A 20,886-nucleotide genomic window follows, 5' to 3' on the forward strand; every position below is an offset into this window, starting at 1 on the left:
GAAAAGCTATTGAGGTCAGGGAATGGGGAAAGTAGAGCAAAACCATGGTGATTACTTCTTGAAAATCCAAGACATCTTTTGGGATAGAGCTATGCATTTTTTAAAACGAAAAACCATGTGCTTAAAACAACACCAAAGCAGTTGAAGTGGGCTGTGAAGATTTGAAGTTATAAATTGTTTCGTTGCCTTAGCGGAACAAATGGTTCACAGGTTCACCAAAAAAAAAAAAAAATTCTTCATAAAAATATAAAAGCGCTACTGTTAATGTTTATAATGTGGTTTTAACCATATCACTGACACTAGACTACGGTTTATTAAGTATGAGAGTGACTTTGCCAGTTTTATAAGCTGAAATATCTCAACAACTACACTGTTGTGTGATTTGGTAGAGGCACTCTTCCTTTGAATCCTTCCAACTTTCATTATGCCTGGATTTGATTCAGACAATACTATCCCCCAGAGGAGAAATCCTAATGACACCTGTGTAATCTTTTAAATGTCTCTGACTGTTGGGTAGATTGTCACAAAATCTGCTGCAAACATGCACAGTGAATTTGGCAGGTCTCTAATTTTTCATCAGCACCATCTTCAAATCAACTTGTAAAAAACCTGTGGCATTCCCATCAGCTCAGCCAGACTTTTTTTGGGGTAATTAGCAAATGTTAGCACACCCATAACTAAACTGATATGGTGAACTGAGTAAACATTAACTGATTTATGAATGCAACAAAACACACTTTAAATAACTTCAATGACACTGTTTATTTATCACCACTTGGTCTGTGTATGTATATGTGTGTGCAATTCTTTGCGCCTCACCATCTTTGATGTTCATATGTACTGTATTTGTGTATGCCTTCCCTGTATGATTGCAAAACCCTTCAATATCTTGCAGTGATAGCCCTCTGTCCTGTACATGATCAAATGTTCTGTTAGTAAAAATACACAACAGGCCAAAACAACTCAACTGGTTCTTTGCTACACACAGCAAGGCCCAGCACCTGTAAGTGGTGAAAAGTAACAATCAAATAAGATCAACTTAATTCTTGGTTCATGTGAAGGGGTTTTCTGAAGCACTCTCCCTTCACTTTAATCATCTTGATTTTGTAGCACTTGGTTTTATTAGATTGAATGACGATATGAGGTGTAGAAACTAACCAATGGTTACACAGTTTTCAGAAAAAAGTATATTGTATGCGTATATATATATATAGTTATATATATAGATTTATATTCATTTATAAGCTTTTAAAATAGCACAGTAAACACTTTGCACACATGATAAAAACCACTGAATGTGTCTGATTGTTTATGTATAGGCCAATGGCATCAAGGGAACCACACCCTCATCAAAGGAAATTTTACTTTCTCTGCAGTCAGTCAGCTCAGGAAGGAACATCAGAACTGTTACTACTTCAGAAATGAGAACATTCATTTGTGTGTGTATGTGTGTGCGTGTGTGCGTGTGTGTACGTGTGTGTGGTTTTTTTTTATATAGATAAACTGAACATGAGGCTAATGAGCTTCTTTTTCTACGCAGTACTTTTGTTCAGAGCTCCTTCCTGAAGTGGCTTATCTGGAAAGATGATTGAACTCAGCGCTAGACCACATGTTCCTTCTGTAATTGCAAGTTGGAATATTTTAGAGTTTGCACACTTTAACCACACAGAAAGAACAACAGAAACAAAAAAGAGAAGTTATATAAAGACAGTCAAGTTAAAAACCAGAGATACAGAATTGATAATACTTCACATTTTCTCTGCTTGCCCCTCTTTACCATGATTTTTTTTCATACCTGTACAACATCTGCTCTCTCTCTCTCTCTCTCCTCTAATTGTCTCTCACTTTCACTCTGGCAGTTTGTCTCCTTCCCGCAACACAGTCTCTGTACAGCTGGCTTAGTGGTGACCATAGAAATAGCTAAAGGGTTCCGTGTGACGTTGGTTGAAGTTTGTACAGAAACATTTGTTTTTTTTTTCTTTTGTTTTTTTTCTTTATGTAAACAGGCACACACAAATTTCTAGAGGCTAACTCTTCAGTCAACAAAAACACCTTCTTGACTTAACCGTTCCCTCATCATCACACATGATTTGTATTCCTCTGTTTGTTTCAGTTCCTTTCCTCTGTCTGCTGATGACATTGTAATTTTCACATGGTCAAGAGTTTCGGCCCCGGTCTCAGTCCTGCTGAGAGAAATAAGGCCTTGGATTGCTCTTTTGATATCTAGAGGTTTACAGCTACTCAGTTTTTATTTCTCCTTTCCTCCCTCAGCAGACACAGCCAAGGCTTCGTTACAGTTCGCCACCCAAGATAATGAAGTTTAACCAAGGTTGCTGTTGTCCAGGTTGCCGTTTGTTTAGTTTTATTTCGCTGTCTCCAGCATCAGTGTTGGTGGTCTAGTAAAGGAATTCACGCTGTCTCCGACAGATCCACATGGAATGAGCTAGCAAATCCTTTTGCGGGCTGAAAAGACAGAGAACACACTCGTTAAGACAAATGACACCCTTTCCCTCGAGGCTTTTTAGTGACACAGGCGGCTCGAAATACTATCTCTTGAAGGATACGTGCCACAAAGGACTCTCTGTGAAGTTATTTATACACCCTAGAGGCTGGTTCTCACAGCATAATTGTAAAACTAATTTGGGAATTGGGTAAAAACATGTCTATCAGTGAAGATAAATGCTCCAAAATTTGGTGGCTACATGATGCATGCGTAGAAAATACACAGAGCACTAATTGATTCATTAATTATCTATAAATGGATCATTAAACATTTATAAATACTTTATCAAGACAACCCTGGTGATCAGAGTATTGCCATAGCAGCATAAGATGCTATTTTTAAAAGTAGAATATATTGCCTATTGTTTAATAAAGTCTCAGCTTCTGGGACTATTCTGATAGCCTATTTTCTTACAGAATGATGAACAGCAAAACCTTTGCTGTGGCACAGCGGGTCCATTTATTTCAACTGATAAGAAAAAATGGAGGTAACATCAAAAAAGTAAATTGAAATAAAATAAAGTTGTGAGTTTTGGACTGAGCGAATATGGAGCACATTTATCCTAACCCTGCAAGGCAGACGAGATGAGCAGACACACAGGCAGCTATATTTGGAGCAAAACAAGCTCTAGCACCTAAAGGCTAAATACCAATTATTTTTCACACAGACCTGATGTGCAAGAAGAAGATTGCTTGCCTCTGTTAAGTCACAAACAAGAAAAAAGCAGGTTATGGTGCTCATCGTTTACCTGAGAGACAGCCCACAGTCAGCATGCAGTATCATGGAGGGTGGTGGTTAACATGATGGTGACTTGACTGGAAATGACTTCTCTACTGAATGTGTATATCAAATCCATTCTCTACTCTTAGAGCTAATAGAATATTCATGTAATGTGGGAGCCTGGAAAGCAATTGAAGGTGCTAAGAAGTGTCCAGCCATCCTTTTTTTCCCCTTGCTTTCCTTAGAAATGCAAACTGGAAACTGAAGTCTCAATTTTAGTGGTTCAGTGATTATCAATATGTTTCTTTTGCCAAATTAAACTTACTTTATACTGCAATAGTTTCCTGCCTTCTTGCAGAAAACTTGTGTACGTGACATTGCCAACTGAAATATTTTGACCTCATTGTTGACAGCCCATCTCACCCACTCTTATTTATGTCATGTATTGATCCACAAGCAAGCAAGTATAGATACTCAACAGTTCCTTTGTAGAACAAAATGGACTTCAGTCCTTGTGAAGAAGAAGCAGCAGCGTGGGTTGTGTTTCACCTTTTGAGCTATTCAGTAAGGAAGTCATCATGCTCGAGCAAAACCAATGTTGAGCAAATGGAAAAAGATGTCCTCTACATCATGAGATGATCTGTCTTTTGTTTTCTCTTTGCATGCTCCAATCACACAATGTAGATATGTGGAAACATGACGTGTGCTTGTTTTGACAACCTTTACTTATATGAGCATCAGATAAAAAGGATTTTGAGGGGAGAATTTGGAAAAAAGGAAAAAGAAAGGGGCAACAGCAAATTAACACAAGTCCAATTCATTTTTTTATTATTACTTTAGAATAAGTCACATAATTACAAGCAGCATTTAGGGTTAGGGTGAGGTTGATTAAAAATTTAAGTGTCTTTTGGAGAAGGACAGTTAGAAATAGTTTACATTTTACAATTGATAAAATTAATGATAATTTACAAAAAAAAAAACAAAATCAAAAAACTTAACAGAACGATATAACAAAAGATAAAGCCGTAATTTTAAACTCCTTAATAAAAGAAGAAATAAAAGTTGATGAACATCATTAAAAAAGTCCAGATCAGAATCAAGAGGCAGATTCATTGTCCCCTCCTTTAGTATCTGTACTGGACCAGACCAAAGTCATAGGGTCCCAGGGACCTTTCATACTGATACTCACAGAGAAAGGTGGGTTTGTATGGTAGGGTCCCCCTATCATACTCTTTCCTCTCTAGCGTGCTGGAGCTGTACTGCTGTTGCTGCTGATGGAGATGATGGTGAAGGCTGTGGTGTGACTGTGACCTTTGGCCGTCCTTGCCAAAGGTGGAGAATGACCTATCGTTGGACGAGGCAGTGGACGAGGTCATGGTGAGTTGGTCGGAGAGGTTGACAGAGGAGGGTACCTCAGTGTCGGGCAGTGTGGCATCCATGCCGGGGACATGCAGATTGCTACGGTAGTCCGGCCCCTGACGCCCATCTGATGGCACAAAGGATGGCATCCAGCAGCGGTCAGAGTGACCCAGGGCCTTGCACTCTTCTGTACAGTTGGAGAACAGGTCAGTGCCTATAGAGAGTATTCAGAGAGAGGATGCCAAGTGCAAATGAAGAAAGCACAAATGGAAAGCCAGAAATGTTGATGGAGGACAATAAGTAAGAAAAAAGGAATGGGGTCATGATAAAAGAAGCAGTATAAATATTTGGAGTGGAAAGGGGAGATGGAGGGAGAGATGAGTGAAAGAAGAAGAGAGAACACAAGTTAGCAATCATTTGCCAATGTCGCAAGCAGAAAAAGTGCTGCAAAAGCTATTCATCAAAGAGACAAGGCCAACATTGATGAAGCGAATTGTTTGTTTTCTTCCTCACCCCATTCATTCCGAATGAAATGTGCAATCAAAGTGATGTGGTGTTGAGAAAACATTTCAACCCCCCCACCCCCCGACATCAACATCCTCAGTCTCACAATTGATTTTGAAACACCAGGAGACAAAATGCGAATCTATATTCCTTCGTCTGTACACAAAAAATGATAATTATGTTAAGAAATGTGCCACAAAACCAACAAAATAGTCACTGGCTACATAACCACACTCTAATGTCAATCATCCCTATACCAACCGACAAAGTGTGTAATTGGCACACAGCTTCTGCCAAAAACAAAAGACCACATAAAAAAGATCAAATCAACATCTGAAATGATATAATAGAATGTCAAACACACTCACGCATAAACCCCAAGCATGAAGGAAGTACCAGTTGTGTTAATTAAACTGTCTCTGTGTCAGAGTGTGTGTGTGCTCATGTGCATAGTGGATTGTAGTTTTCCTGGCTCTCCAGTGAAATCTGGATGGTTTAGGAAAGCCTTCAAATGACGCGATAGAAGCAGGAGATGATCGGTTTTGGGTGAGAAGAGGAAAGAGATCTGTTTCATAAGGAAAGGGAAAAAAAGAGCAAGGGAAAGAAAGTGGGCGATAATTCCCTGTGGCTGAGTGGGTTTCAGATCTATTCTACTGATCCATTCAACTGATAGTGTCTCTATTGCTCCATTACTAACACTACACATGTACACACACAAACAAAATAATGTTAGAGAAAAAGCAGAGAAGCTAGACTCTTTTCATATTTTTTGAGAGGGTAGGGGTGTGTGGGAGAGTCTGTATAGTCACTAGTGATCAGTGCAGTCATGTCAACGAATAAATGTGTTAATATTATCTGCCATCTACAGAGCATGTTTTTTTCTGCCATTTCCACAACCTGTCATGGATTACAGATCATTTGAACCTATACATTCTTTTCTAAAAGACGAGAACTGAGTACAGAAGAAAGTATCCATAAGGTTCATATTGTTAGTTAAGTTTTGTTTGTTCTGTCTGGTAGATTGCAACTGCTTTGCTGTTTGTTATATTTCAGTATCATGACAATTTACAAATAAATAAATAAATAAACAAAATGAAGTTGCCCTGTTTCCATGTGTTCAATATAATGATCTGAGCAATCATCAGCAACAAAAGGTACAACCTGCACTTTCTGAACTTATTTTGGTGACCTCGCAGGCTATATGCATACTTGCAGATGTTAGTCAAGGCAAAAAAGCACTTGTACCTCCTTCTCATGTTTATCAAATTAAAATAAATTAATTGTAGTTCTAGTTAATGTTCTTCTGAACAATGCTAGACTAAATCTTAAGTGCACAAATAATGCAATAAAGCTGAATCCCTTGTTGTGGAGACAGAATACAGTATCTTTCATCATCTGGAAAGTATTATGTAGGCTTAATGCATTAATAATAAAGCTGAGATTTAGGTAGGATTTTTTTGTCTATCATTTTTATGTTAAGTGGGATAACTGGTTTCACTGTTTATGGATGCATTTATTTATTTATGTATTTATTTATTGAACTGCAACTAAGGTAATCCTTGAAAATACTGAAGACGGGGAAAAAGGCTAAAAAATGATGAGATGAGAACAGCCAGTAAACGGTTACGTATTTCGAAATAACCTTAAAATTAATTAAATCTAATTCGATGCAAATTATTAAACATACAACAAAAACATTATTGTAGTTTTGACTCTGTTGTGTTATACATCGCCAGTTATTTTAATAGTAAATATTGACCACTGCACATGTAAATAACACAGCAATATCAGTCTTTATATTGTCAGAACTACCACTACAACAGATCCCATTTCCTTCTATTTGTGCGCGTCGTGTGGATCTAATCTTGCTAATTCATGCCTCATGGGGAGCGAGAGAGGCACAAGACTGTGCAGTGACCAGAGAGCTAGAGACAACAAGGGCCAAACAGACTGGGGGGACTCACAGATTTCAGAAAAAGAGACAGCAGGCGGGTGAAACGGCAAGACTGCAGGAACCATAAGGAACGAGAGGGGAAACCTGGGCAATCACAGATGGAAAGAGCAATGGCCAGAAAAGACAAGGGAGACCCAAACCTTACAGATGGAGATGGGAAAAGGGCTAGAGAGAGGTGGGCTGAGTTGGAGGCTGGCTTTGATTTACCAGAAACAGCATTACAAATGTCCAATTAAACATTAGCTTTTATGTGCTTCAACCCTATTTCACAAATATTTTTTAAACATTCATTCAGATGCCACTTTTCTAATTCTAATTATTCAAGGCTGTGTGGAGCAGCTGCCTTATCTGAGTTTAAATAGTTTAAAATAGATATGTGTTAGAGCTGACAAGTTCTTTGTTTAGTATTTTACCTTACATATTTTGTTTGGTTACGAAAGATTTAAAGTCATGAGATATGTTTTTAGTTTGTATACACTGTCTGGTTTGATTGCCCCATGAGTAAGCACAAGTCACAGGTTTTTGCTGCCAAAGGGTGCATTTGTTTTTTATCATAGAAGGGATGTGGCTCAGTGGCAGCACAAACCGATCCGATGGAGAAGAAAATGAAAAATCTCTCAATTCCATCAGGACTAGTCCAGGAAAAGCTGCTCCAGGAGATATTTGTAATGCTGATTCCATTTTTGAGTGGCGTTTACTTCAATTTACCCTCCAATTCACCCCAAGAACTAATGTATATTTATGGTGTCTTTAAAGGCTGGGTGCATATAAATTATGGTATTTCTGTTAATTCCCACTTTTATATTTGCCCTTTAACCTTTTGGTGGACTATTCAGAAATGTCTCTTCTCACACGTGAAGGGCGTTGACCTCAGGCCACTTCCTGTCATTTCTGAGGTATTGTGTGGATAAAGAAATTGGGTGTCATAATGCATACATATATACATTCTTAAATGTATAAACAAACGAGCAGGAAGACTGAAGCACAGGTGCGTAAACCAGACATATATTTGGCAGAAACCACATGGTACCCACACCTGCATACCAATAAAAAGTTAATACTGAAGGATTATAAGAGAAAAGGTTTGTTTGTTCCGTATTTCTCATTTCTCAGTTCGCACTGTACTCTGGAGAGGATGTAAAAATATAGTCTGCTCTGCACTGTTTACCATATATCAGGCTGAAAGTCGTGTTACAGCTTCCGAAATGCTCAGTGATTTTTTGCCTGCCAACTCACTCTTGAAAAACTGACAACGTGAACATATATGTTTGCAAACACATATACATGCTTGAAATACTCCATTAATACAGAGATATGTAAATTTACACGAGCAAACAGACAGGGCATGCATACATGACACCAAGTAGCTGTTGATCCCCGTGAAGCACCTTTTCCTCCTCAGGCAGGAAGAAAAACAACAACCAAAACAGTGACTGGCAATGACAGGCCCTGCCAGCAGCCCTATCTCTCATTGTGACCTCATCAGGCAGGAAGAACACACATACGCACTCTCACATGCACATGCAGGAGACAATGTAAACGATGCTACACAATAAAAACCTGATCTACTTGCTAATAAGCAATCAGCACTTCTGTTCTTTTTTCTTTTCCTTTCCCCCCCCATTACAACTCTGCATGTTTCTGAAATCCCTTGTTGGTGTGATTTGACTAATTGCGCTGTCTGACATACATCCAGCAACAGCGAGCAGGGAAATGAAGGAAAACAATTTCTCAGGAAAACACGAGCCTCTAGTTTGAATTCATTTTGTGGGTTTACACTTAGATTTGCAGTCTCTCATTCTCTATTAGTCCCTATGAGTTTCTTTCCTTTCGTCCTCTGTCTCTCATTATTTTCTGTCACATGTAATTCTCCTTCTTTCCTCTCCTTGCCTGTTGCTTTTTCTCTCCTTATTTTGTTTTCTCCACCCTTAAAAAAAGAGCACTCCTGTTCCCCCAGGTGGAGGGTGTCTTCTATCCATACCTCTGTTTTTCATCTTGTCCTCCACTGCTCCAGAGAGAATACAGACACAAAACATCAATATTTGGACAGCAGCAGCGTACGGCAGGGGAGTAGCAGAGCTTCCTTACATGAGTTGGCCAGAGAGGCTGTGATGAGTAAACCAGAGACCTCCCAGGGCCAAAACAGAACAAGATGGCTCTCACAATTCTAGACGTAATGACAGACAGAAAAGAATGTTCCTAGCTACCATTTTCAATGTTTGTTAGGCAGCAACTACGCTGGGATGGAGAGCCAAGATGGCCCCTCCTGTAACAGTCACTGCTTGATTAAGTGCAAAGGGACAGTTTGTATGATTTGGACCTTTGTTGAATGCCAAGAATTACAGTGTACAGTTCTTTGACAAAAGAACTTCTGACAGCATCGTTCTACAAAATTTTGATTTATTACTACTTAGCTTTTCTTTTCTTATTTCTGGCCTTCAGATGTTATTATAAAATTGCACTCAGAGACTGTTGTTTCTAATATTTTACCTAATCTATGTATCGTGACGTCCTACTCTTTTTTTAATAGGTTTATTCAGGCAAGCTAGACCAGATGTTCAGTGACATTCATTTTCTGGAGAGAAAATGGCCAAAGCATGTTTATGACTCCCCCAGAGTTTGCAAATAGTCTTACGGCCTTACCTTTTACTTCGAAATTTTCAAGGCCTCATGTGAGGAAAAAAGAATACAATACTCTTTCACTTTTGATCTTGAGTTTTTAACAGATTCAAGGTATGTCCATGTACAGGCACTACAGCCATACTTGTGTCCTCTTTTTTCAATCACTTCAGGGTTAAAAACACATTCAGTTTATTCAAAAGCTATACCCTATTTATACTGAAGAGGGTATTCATCAAGGTGCTAAAGTTGTTTGAGTGTATTAGTAATCACTGCAGGACATGTTCCTATTGTGGTTTCTTTGTCACACAGAGAATCCTCTTCCATCTACCTTAGCCATGTTACAAAGAGGTCATTCAAAATGGAAACTGTTTAAGTGCTTCCACAGAGATAAGAAAGACATCTTGCAGGAATCTGAGCAATCTCGTCAATTAGTTAATCAATCTGATTGCCAGAATTCTCTTTTATCTTTCTCTGCTCTAATTTGTATTGACTATTTTTGAATTCAACAAATGAGTCGTGTTAGTAGAAGAGATGCCATGTCTGCCTATTTCAGGTAGAATGCAAAGTAATTTTTTAATGAGAAAATGTTTATTTTTTTCATTCTGTTTCCTGCAGAAGATTTTGCAGCGAGCTCTTTTCAAATTCTTCCAATTCAAAGGCAATAAGTGTGGATCTACACAATGAGTTCACCAAACTTCCATCATGCCATCTTCGTTCAGAGGTTGCACATTTACGAAAGTATTCTGCTGTCATTGTTTCTTGTTAAAATAGCCGTTCCTTAAGAGCAGTGATTTTAAGCAAAAAATTGCTAAACATTTGCTGATTCCAGTGTTGTTGCTTGTTTTATACGATAGTAAACTACATATCCTTTGGACTGGTGGTCAAGACAAACAAGCAATTATGTAACAATATTTTTAGGCATTAAACCATTTAGAGCTTTGAAATGATTTCAGTCAGAAATTAAACTAAATAAATGATGAAAAACATGATGCACAGCCAACTGATGACACAATAATTGTTAGTTGCAGCCTTTGTCTGGTGTTACTATTTTAACTACGGACTTGAAAAGGTTTTCATGAGTGAAAGCTTTTCGGTTATGACTGTTTGCCTTTTGTTTGTCATTTTCACCTAAGCAAAGGAAATGTCTTCCGAATGCATTTGTGTATTTTCTTCCCCTCAACTCCTTTTCATTCGAGTTTCCTTTATGCAAGCTTTTAAACGAAAACTTGAGATGTTCTCTTAATCATCTCACAGATTGCATTTGTTTGTTTATGACATTCTTTTGGCATAAATCTATATTTCTATGCAAACCATTTGCCCTTTAGTGTCTGGGACAATGAGAGAAGGTGGTATCAAAACACTGTGTGCTAAATTCCTCTGACAGCTTACTGACATGGGAAACTGCAACACTGTGGCCGCCACTAATTCATAATCAGCCATCTAATACACCGTTGCCACAGTGATTTAATTGTCTCATTTGTCACGGCTGTTGTTCTCACCATAACAAACGTCATGATAATGATCATTTCCAGTCTCCCACCCGTCACGCAGTCTTCCACAGCTGATCGAATGTTTCTGTGAAGCCAATTTTTTTTCCTGATGAATATTTTATCCTCTCTTAAGTGTCACCTTTTTTTCTTACGTTCACTCACTCCTGTTGTCACCTCCAATTTAGATGATGGGAGAGCAGTGTATAATTTGGGAAAAAGAAGTCTTGGGCTATAAAAGGTGTGGCAGTCAGTCAATAGTGCTTCAGCTGTTGATGAACCAGTGCCTCACTGCAGACACGCTGCTTTGAGAAAAAGCCATTTGCCCACTTTTTAAAGGTATCTGGTGGCTCACAGGCAGTGTCCTTTTGATTTAAAACCACGTCAGGAGACTTATTTTCTAAAGTGTCAGCCGAGCGGCCGAGCGGAAAGCTAAGGCAGGTATAGTTGATGATATGCCAACTGGAAATGGTTTTCCCTTGATTTGAAATATTCTGAGGTGCACAAAAAAGGAGAGTGTGCTGTGCGGTCCCATGAGGAAACCTTGCCTCTAACCCTCCTTTGATAATTGCTATGCAAAGGATCTAGAAATGAATTACTGATCAGCCGAGTGTTGCGGAGAGCCAACGTGTGGGGGAGACAGAATGAAGGATGAGACCCTGCCACAAACCCAAGAAAAGAATATGTGTGTGTCAGGCAAACGCATGCACACACAGAACACAAGCATATGAAGTGTTATCTAGGCATAGTCATGTCAAACACACAAATATATATGCATATTTGTGTGTGTGTGTGTGTGTGTGTGTGTGTGTGTGTGTGTGTGTGTGTGTGTGTGTGTGTGTGTGTGTGTGTGTGTGTGTGTGTGTGTGTGTGATCACAGCCAAACATATGGTTGTGAACACAGGTTCTCAAGAAACACATAAAAGTACATCAGGTCAGTACAAAGTCATCATGGCTCAGGCTTTGGCAGTCTGGCTTTCTACTCGCACTAAACACAAAACTCATACAGGAAACAGCACATAATAACACAACTAAACTTACAGAAGCTCGCAATCCACATAAGACAACCAACAGCATTCCTGTCCCTGTATATTATTAAGTAACACAGAGAAAAACAGAGACACAAATGAGCAGTATGTACACCTATATAGAGAAAATATATATATATGGCAAAGTGCCAACTGCTTTCCTCTTAAACTGAATCTCATTTAAGCTTCACACAGCACCATCTCAAAGGAGAAAGCCGTTTCAATACAGACATCATCACTGAGCCTTGTGTTCTACACAGCACACACACAAGCAGATTCAATACAGGTATCATGTATACACCTACATATTAAATCAGACAATGGTATACCTTTACACCTACACAGACACACACTCCATCTGGTTTTGTTTACAGAAGTCTGAGAAACTCAAATGTCCCTCTTTCCAAAATACCAGTCGTGTGATATTACCTCCCATGGAGTGTTAAGCTGTTCCCTTCTAAATCCAACATGCGGACCAAATGTTGGTTTCCTGGTATGAAATACAGAGTACAGCACCAACTGTGTACACTCCCAGACCAGTGCCAAATGAGGTTTCTAGGAGCCAAATAAAGCTGAAGAAACATGTTACCGATTCAAAAATGTAGGTCTGTAACTATACTAGCAAATCGTCACAAAGGAATTCAAGACAATTTTCCACATAAAATAAGTGATAAAGTACAGTCTCAGACTTGTCCAGGATCATGTTAGGACTTATTCCTTTCTGATATCTTGAGACATATATCACATACTTATACATCCAATGTTCCTTGTTGTCTTTTTTTTTTTTTTTTAATCTGATCTGCTGGTTAACATTGGGCAAAATTCTTGAATAACAGCGAAATGCTACATGCATTCCAACAAGAGGTGTATGTTTAAGCAAACCCATTAATCATTTCACAAGGGTTTTTTCTGATAAAAAAATAAGGGAGTTTTGGATTTCTTCCAATTCTGTAGTTCAGTCTCGCACAGTTTGACCTTCCCAGCCTGTTTCATGAGCGAGGGCAGAGAGTGACACTACCACTGCTGCATACTGGCTCTCTATTTTGGCTTCGTTCATTAACAATGTCAAACACAGGAGAGCCTAATGAGGGACCATTCACTATCCTACAACACCTATCTGATCTTTTCTATTTGTATTCTCAGCATTGATATGATATTTGGCTGGCTCCCGTCTAGACAGGGGTCTTACACGCGTCGTGTGGAACAATCCCTCAGAAGGAAAGGGCAGTTCAATATGAAATGAGATTTTGTATTGCTCCACTTTTTGCCTGACTCCACTTTGATCAATAAACAGGTAAAAACCTAATAGAATTTTAGATAGAACAAGGCTAGCCTTATGATAAGACCCAAAGACATGTCTAAAGAAATCTGCATTGTTTTAAAGTGTAAAAGAGAAATGAGTGAGTAAACAGACCTGAAATATGAGTGTAGGTGGGGAAATGTTACCTAATCCTGATATTTTACCTTTATTTTAGCTGCAAAAGCTACAAAAAAAAAATGCAAAAGGTACTAATATTTTTTGATAAGCAGAATCTATACATCAAAGGTACTACAACACCCCAAGTGTAATGCTGATTGAAATGCTTCTCATTATATCAATTTAGCTTTAATGCCTTTCATTTCACTTCAGTGAGGATATTGATTTGTGCCACCAAAGCACTATAGGCCTCACACTGCCTTAGTGCCATTTACTGTCCTTTCAGCACCACTTCATGCTGAAACAGCAGCAGACTTAAAACGAGAGAAGTCGGAATGCAAGGAAGGAAGGAAGAAAGAGAAGAGATTTCCCCCCAAATTTCCCTCCTTTTCACCCGGCTGTGAAATGTAATCAACACCTCTGGGGCCCAGTTCGTGCCAGCAAGCAACCTCGGAGTCTAGGCCTTCGCACTCTCTCAAATTAAGGAAATTAAAAGTCACCGGTCCGCACCAACAATTCAGCTTTATCCCATTCACAATAACAAACACACACTATTGAAACAGATCAGGGTAGGGTGTGTGAGGGCTAATATGTTGGTGTAATTATGTGGGGTAACTCACCGGCTGAATGACCCCGGTTTGTGGCATCGTGGTCACTGTCACCCTGTTCGCTGTCACCGTGACCACTGTCTTTGGAGCTAACAATATCTGCTTCTTGAAATGCCGAACTAAAAGAGGCAGTGGGGAGGGCAGAGAGTTGAGGTATGAAAATAGTAATAGGGCAGAAGGAGAGAGGTTGAGACAGGGAAGCAGGAGACGAAGAGAGAAGCCAGGATTAAAAGGGAAAGGAGAAGGAATGGGAGAGTCAGAAATCAACACCACATTAATATAGTCACGGTGGCCATCAAGAGTCTAAATTGGATGTTACACATGGCATGTAATGAAATCCAGCATTACAGCTTTAATAGACGCTACTCCGTCAGTTATGGGACTGATGCCAAATTGAAGATGAGTGTTATGGATACACTGGGAACAGTGTAGCCTCTCAAAGCCACAATTAAGGATGCAAAATATATGGGATTCACACTGATGGTTGTAATATTCATTTTTATAGACATATGAATAGGTTGTGGCTCCATGAGGCATATTGAATGTTACAGGTCTTCTGATGGTGGATTGTGTGTGGCTCTTTAGGCTCTGTGATTTGGAGATGTTTCAGTGTCTGTGCATGTGTCGCTAAATGTGTGCTTTTCACTACCTGTTGACACGTCTGGGTCTGTCCACAAGATAGCTGAGTTCTGCTCGTTGGTGTTTTGTCTAGAAAACCCACAGACAACATTGGTCACATGTGATGCCGAATAAACAGAGGAGAGAGACATATGTTTCAAAATAAGAGAAGCATTTAAAAACATATATGGATACACTTGATGTCAACGTGTAACTGTGTAGAATAAGTTGTGGCTATGTGAGGCGGGGTACCGACGGTGCGCGCATCCACTTGGTGAGTGAGTGGGCGAGAGGAGACGAGAGTAGGGGAGAGTAGGTTAGGGAGGCGATTGAATGCGTAAATGATTGAGCCGCGCGATGCTGAAACTGAACAACCTTTGTTCACCGTGCTGCCGTGCTGGGTTGTGCACGGAATACTTAACGCACAGAAAAGGCAAGGCTGTGACTGGCTGTCTGGCTCCAGTCCAGCCAAACCGCAATCAACAAAAAGCCCCAACTCCACAGCTCCGCTGGCAGAACGCACAGACTGAGCACATCAAGTCTATTGAAGCCGCTGGTCTCATATCTTCTTATAGATTCTTATATTTGCCACGCAAACTTTATAACCTCCTGGGGACATGTGCAGTATTTTGTTTATTTATTTTTTAAAAGATCCACTGTTAGGGAAAGATTCTGGCGTTGCTAAACCAGCAGAGCGAAACGCTCTCCGGGCGATTTTTTTTTTTGCACATTATAGTGCTTTATTGATTACATACTCCCTTCTGTGTAATTTAAAAAAAAATACATTCGTTTGAATGACCAATATAAGTTCCACAACTCTCCAACGTGTAGCCTAAAATTCATTAATTATTAAAATACTTTTGTAAAATTCACAAATTACACTGTTGGCCCTTAAGTGGGAACTGGTTAATATGTGCGTCAAATTAAATCGTTTTTACTGAATAAAGAATAAACATTAAATAAAACACGTTTTTCAACTTGGTGGTCTAAAGAAATTGGCAAGTAAAGAAAAATATCTGGCGCACTCAACTTCTTCGCACGACGTAAAGGGTGATCTAACAGCAATCTGTTACCAAAAAAAAAAAAAAAAAAAAAAAAGGACTACCAGATTTAAAAACTGACATGTCCAATCACCATTAAGCATGACAGCGGTTAAAGGCCACTAAGCACAACAGCCAATGGCACATTCCTTTATAAGTCTTTTGAGAGAGTTTGACATTAGAACAGCTTGCCATGCCTAAAAACTGGGTTAACTGTTGAAATTGGGGTTTTGTGCTCTTTTGATGCAGCTCAAAATGTAGCCCAGAGAGACTGCTAATGCTGATTCAGGCCTCTCTTACCTCATTAGACAGGATACTGCCATTAGATATGATGTCCGGCTGTTGGTCACTGTAACCAGTGACTATGGCGCCGCAGGGGTTGGTGTGATCTGTGTCAGTGCTGCGAGAGGGACTGCATGGTTTCAGAAACATCAGATCCGTTTTGGCAGATTCCGGTGTCAGACACACCTGGTAGCAGTAGGAATTCTGGTTTTGGTGATGGTGGGAGCCGAACCCCCCTCCTACGCCGCCTACACCAGACTCCTCCACGGGCACCTGTCCCACGGGCCCGACTCCTGACGTTACATTGGTGCTCTGAACTAACATGATGTCGGATTTACTTAGCTTTTTCTGTTTACGGCCACGAGCCTGCCTGCTGCAGCACGAGCCACAGCACAGGCAGCAGTCACCAGCAAGCAGGCACGTGTATATGTTGAGCTTCTTGTCCTTTTGGCAGCGCACGGCCAGCACGATCATGGCCAGTAGGAAGATAAAAGAAACAGAGCCCAGGGCAATGATGAGAATTAGGGTGAGGTCAAGGGAGGTCTCTTTTGTCTTGGAAGCTGAGCCGCGATCGACACCGCGGCCTTCATTCACGCTGTCCACTAAAATTACACTCACACTGGCAGAGGAGGACAGAGGTGGCTGCCCGTGGTCCCTCACTTCGATCAGCAGGTCATAGTAGCCCTGGGGATCCCGTTTGGGAGATATCCTGCGGGCTGTTCGTAGTTCCCCTGTCCTCCAGTCCATGCGGAACATTCCCATCTCGTTGCCCCGTAGGATGCTATATGACAGGCGTGCGTTCTCCCCATCATCTGCATCCATGGCCACAATGCGCGTCACTAGATAGCCTGGTTCCGCAGAGCGTGGCAGGTGCTCTTTGGCTGTGCCGTTTTTGCCGATAGGGGCTATCACAGTAGGAGCGTTGTCATTTTGGTCAACTATGATCACATTTACAGTAGCGTTAGAGAAGAGCTCGGGAGCACCTGAGTCCTTAGCCTGGACCATGAAACTGAACTCCTTCAGCTGCTCGTAATCAAAAGAGCGTAGTGCGTAAAGGTAGCCAGTGTCCTGATTTATTGACACATATGTGTCCACGGACATGCCCTGTATGTCACACTCCAATATGGAGTAGGTTATAAGAGCATTTTGTCCTACATCGGGGTCCAAAGCGCTCACGGCGTGAATGAAAGCACCGGGCACGTTATTCTCAGTCACATATACATCATAAACAGCCTGCGTAAATCGGGGCGCGTTGTCATTCTCGTCGGAGACGTGCACTTTAATTGACTTGCTGGTAGCCAGGGAAGGCTGACCTTTGTCTTTAGCCACCACGGTTATGGTGTATGAATCTGTGTTCTCCCTGTCCAACGGTCCGTCTGTCACAATGGTGTAATAGTTTTTAAAGGAAGATTTCAGCTTAAAAGGAACATCCCCTAAAATTTCACAGCTCATTTGTCCATTCTCATCAGAATCCCTGTCCGAGACGCTAAAAAGTGCGATCACGGTGCCCGGGGCGTCCTGCTCGCTCACAGATTCAGTCACAGTGCTGAAACCGATCTCTGGTGTGTTGTCGTTCACGTCCACGAGTTTGACAAGCACTTTGCAGTGCGCGGGGACCGCATTAGCTCCCAGATCTTTAGCCTGAACATAGATCTGGTGCGTGACACTCTCTTCATAGTCCACCTCACCCGCTACCTCTATCCTACCTGTTCTGGCATCAATGTTGAATAATTCCTTTATCCGCGGTGTGTTATGATTGCTGAAAGAATAAACGATCTCTCCGTTTTGTCCCTCATCAACATCAGTAGCATTGAGCTGAATCACGAGAGTGCCCACGGGTGAGTTTTCCCGCAGATTAACCGTGTACACGGACTGGTCAAACGTGGGCGCGTTGTCGTTAGAGTCCAGAACTTTAACGACCAAGAGAGCTGTCCCGGTCCGCTGCGGGATGCCCCCATCCACAGCCGTCAGCACATAGCGGTGCACTGCCTGCTGCTCTCTGTCCAGCGGTTTCTCCAATACCAGCTCCGCAAACTTGTTCCCGTCGCTCTGTGTTTGCACGTCAAGGTAAAAATAGTTGTTATTCGTTATGGCATATGTACTGAGCGCGTTTGTGCCAACGTCAGGGTCGAAGGCGTTCTCCACCGGGAAACGGGTCCCGGGAATAGCGCTTTCCGAGATTTCCACAGAAATGTCTGTTTCAGGAAATCTGGGTGGATTGTCGTTGATATCCATCACCTCAATCTCCACACGAAAGAGCTCCAATGGATTTTCCAGAAACACCTCCAGGTGCAATAGGCACTGGGTGGTCTGCTTACAAATTTGTTCCCGGTCAATTTTTTCCTTCACCACGAGCGCACCGTTCTCTAAGTTCACCTCCAGATAAGGTGTCCGTGAACTAGGCACAGTCTGAAAGTGGCGAGCGGAAAGTTTGGTAATGTCCAGCCCCAAATCCTCTGCAATATTCCCAACCACAGAGCCCGGTTCCTGCTCCTCTGGCACCGTGTAGCGTAGCTGAGAGGCAGCTCCATCCAGAGTGGAGAGCAGGAATATTAACCAAATCATCTCCTCTGCCTCTGTCCAAGTGCACTTCAAAACGGAAAAAAATAAATGTTATTCCCTCTTCTCACAAGAAATGAGCATTTCCCATTTTCTCTGTCCGTAAAAGGGCAGTGAAATAAACAGCAACAAGGCTGCACGACTTTGAAATTCCTCTCCTCTGCCTCAGGTCAGTGGAACATTGTGTCGTTTCAGCTGTGAGAAGCACAGCCATTTGATCCGAGCTTCTCTGTTTTAATCAATTCAGCACCGGTCTGTGAGTTTTGGCGTCAGCGCAAACATTGCAGGCTGGAGCCAGGACGCATAGCCAACTCATAGCCTCTGCACAGAACAGACTGCCCCTTCTTCACAGAAAAAAAGTCACAAAACAAAACAGGAAATTCCACACCAGCAGAGAAAGAACGCAAAAAGTCCTATTTATGCACAACCGAAATCAGCAACAAATATAACTTCTAAAGAAAGCCTGGCGAATAACACGACTTTCTCCCTATCTTTCTCTATGAGGATGTAATCACTGCGCCTAAGCGCTCAAAGCGGATGATGTTCACAGCTCGGCTTCTGTAAAGCAAGTGTGAGCAGCGAGGTTGGTTTTGCGCACAGCTCCTTTCCCCACCAGCCAATGATATTCTCAAACAGCGGGTGTGATGGCACCTGATTGGGGCTCCGCAACGCCAGCCAGAGAACACATCGGACCCTCATAACAAAACCAGTTAAGTGCCGCTGCGCTCCTCTCCTCTCCTCCCCTCTTTCCTCCAGGCCCAGCCTCAGTTGTAGCAGGGAAATTAAATGTTTTACACATCCAGTGAATTAAGAAAGTTGAATAATAGTGGGTGCTAGTTGGCGTTGGCGGGGCTGTGTAGATAAAACTGAAGCTTCCGTCGAAATAGTGGATTTTGTGAAAAGTTTTTTTTAACCTTATTCGTATTACTATCATGAGGATTCCTTTTTTGTTCCAATATAACAAATATCTCACAACTTGTTAGATGAAGAGCCATGACCCTCGCGTGGCTGTCCTTGACGCAATTATTTCAACAGTTTGCTATTAAAGCGCTGCTCTGATAGCAAAGCATGAGTCAGACTGTACCAAGCATACTCACAGCCAAAGACCACCATGTAAAATGCCTGCGCAAGTAAAGACAGCTAGTGACGCAATACTCCAAAGTGCCGTGGTCACTCTCGTCTCTCTCTCTCTCTCTCTGAAATGCACACATCTCAACAGGATATTGGAGGAAAAAATAAAGCATTTTAAATAAAGTAGACATATATCCAATGCAATTTCCTGACGAGTATCAGTATGATACAAGGTTCCATCAGAGCAGGATCACACATGACTTACTTTAATTCAGAGAAATGAAGCGTTGTACTTTAGTCCTACCGTGTTGCTAATAGCCTAAAGCCTATTAGTTCTCCCATCTTCCCGTTTTTATCATTAACCTCCTCACATGATGGCCTTAACGTTAACGTTGCGTCATGCGCTAATTTAATTCATAAAGCACATATTAAAAATGCAAATGGTGGAGTTTTGAGAGAGATACGAATAGTGGGGGTCTAACTACTTGCACACCATTTGGCGGATGACGACAAAAAGATGAAAAAGAGCGTAATTGAGGCTAATTAGCATAAGTCTCTAATTCCAAATGTAATAGATGGAGCGAAACAATATCGGCCGTAATGCAAAACGACGTGCCCATTGTGCAGTGGATTAAACAGCGAGTGATACGCGATTCTGCATCTCGCCATACAAGTCAGGAGAAACAAAGAGGAGACGTTAGATGAATTTCTACCCATGTCTGAGCTGGAGCTGTGTGACTGAATCGAGCTGACACTGGAGTCGAATCGCAGAGCGGTGCGCTCTGCATCTCCTCTCTCTCCAGCTCTCTCTCTCAGTCGCGCTCTCCGTCCCTGTCAGGGAGTTACAGACCAACGTCGCCCCCTTGCGTTAGCCCACTTTCTTTTAAAAAATTCTGTTGATAAAGAAGAGCCAACAGAACCGTTAATGCTATTTTCTAATTAAATGAACATTCACCCAGTTCCGTGGAAGGAAAGCAACATATTACATTGCTGAACTCTACTGAAATGTTCTCTTTTGTTGCTCATTCCACTTCAACATTATATCTTATTGTCCGTTTACAGTTTTTCTCAAATGCTAAAACACATGTCACAAACGTTACCACCAGGTCCCCCA

General features: G+C 41.2%; 1 protein-coding gene across 3 annotated transcripts; it reads right to left on the minus strand.

Annotated features, from left to right (window-relative positions):
- Positions 1-743: 743 nt before the first annotated feature.
- pcdh10a (protocadherin 10a) lies at positions 744-19,434 on the minus strand. Of its 3 annotated transcripts, none has more exons than XM_082535380.1 (5): positions 16,161-19,434; positions 14,852-14,910; positions 14,215-14,321; positions 4,636-4,796; positions 744-2,463 (listed from the first exon to the last, which is right to left on the minus strand). In XM_082535380.1, the coding sequence occupies exons 1-5, from the start codon at positions 18,705-18,707 to the stop codon at positions 2,410-2,412; spliced, it is 2,928 nt and encodes a 975-aa protein (XP_082391506.1). In that variant the 5' UTR covers positions 18,708-19,434; the 3' UTR covers positions 744-2,409. The 3 variants fall into 3 exon arrangements, with proteins under 3 accessions (XP_082391506.1, XP_082391505.1, XP_082391504.1); XM_082535379.1 differs by having other exon boundaries at positions 4,413-4,796; XM_082535378.1 differs by lacking the exon at positions 744-2,463 and having other exon boundaries at positions 3,699-4,796.
- Positions 19,435-20,886: the final 1,452 nt, after the last annotated feature.

Source organism: Aulonocara stuartgranti (assembly GCF_965226115.1).
Source record: "Aulonocara stuartgranti genome assembly, chromosome: 6".
In the NCBI taxonomy this organism is placed as follows: domain Eukaryota; kingdom Metazoa; phylum Chordata; class Actinopteri; order Cichliformes; family Cichlidae; genus Aulonocara; species Aulonocara stuartgranti.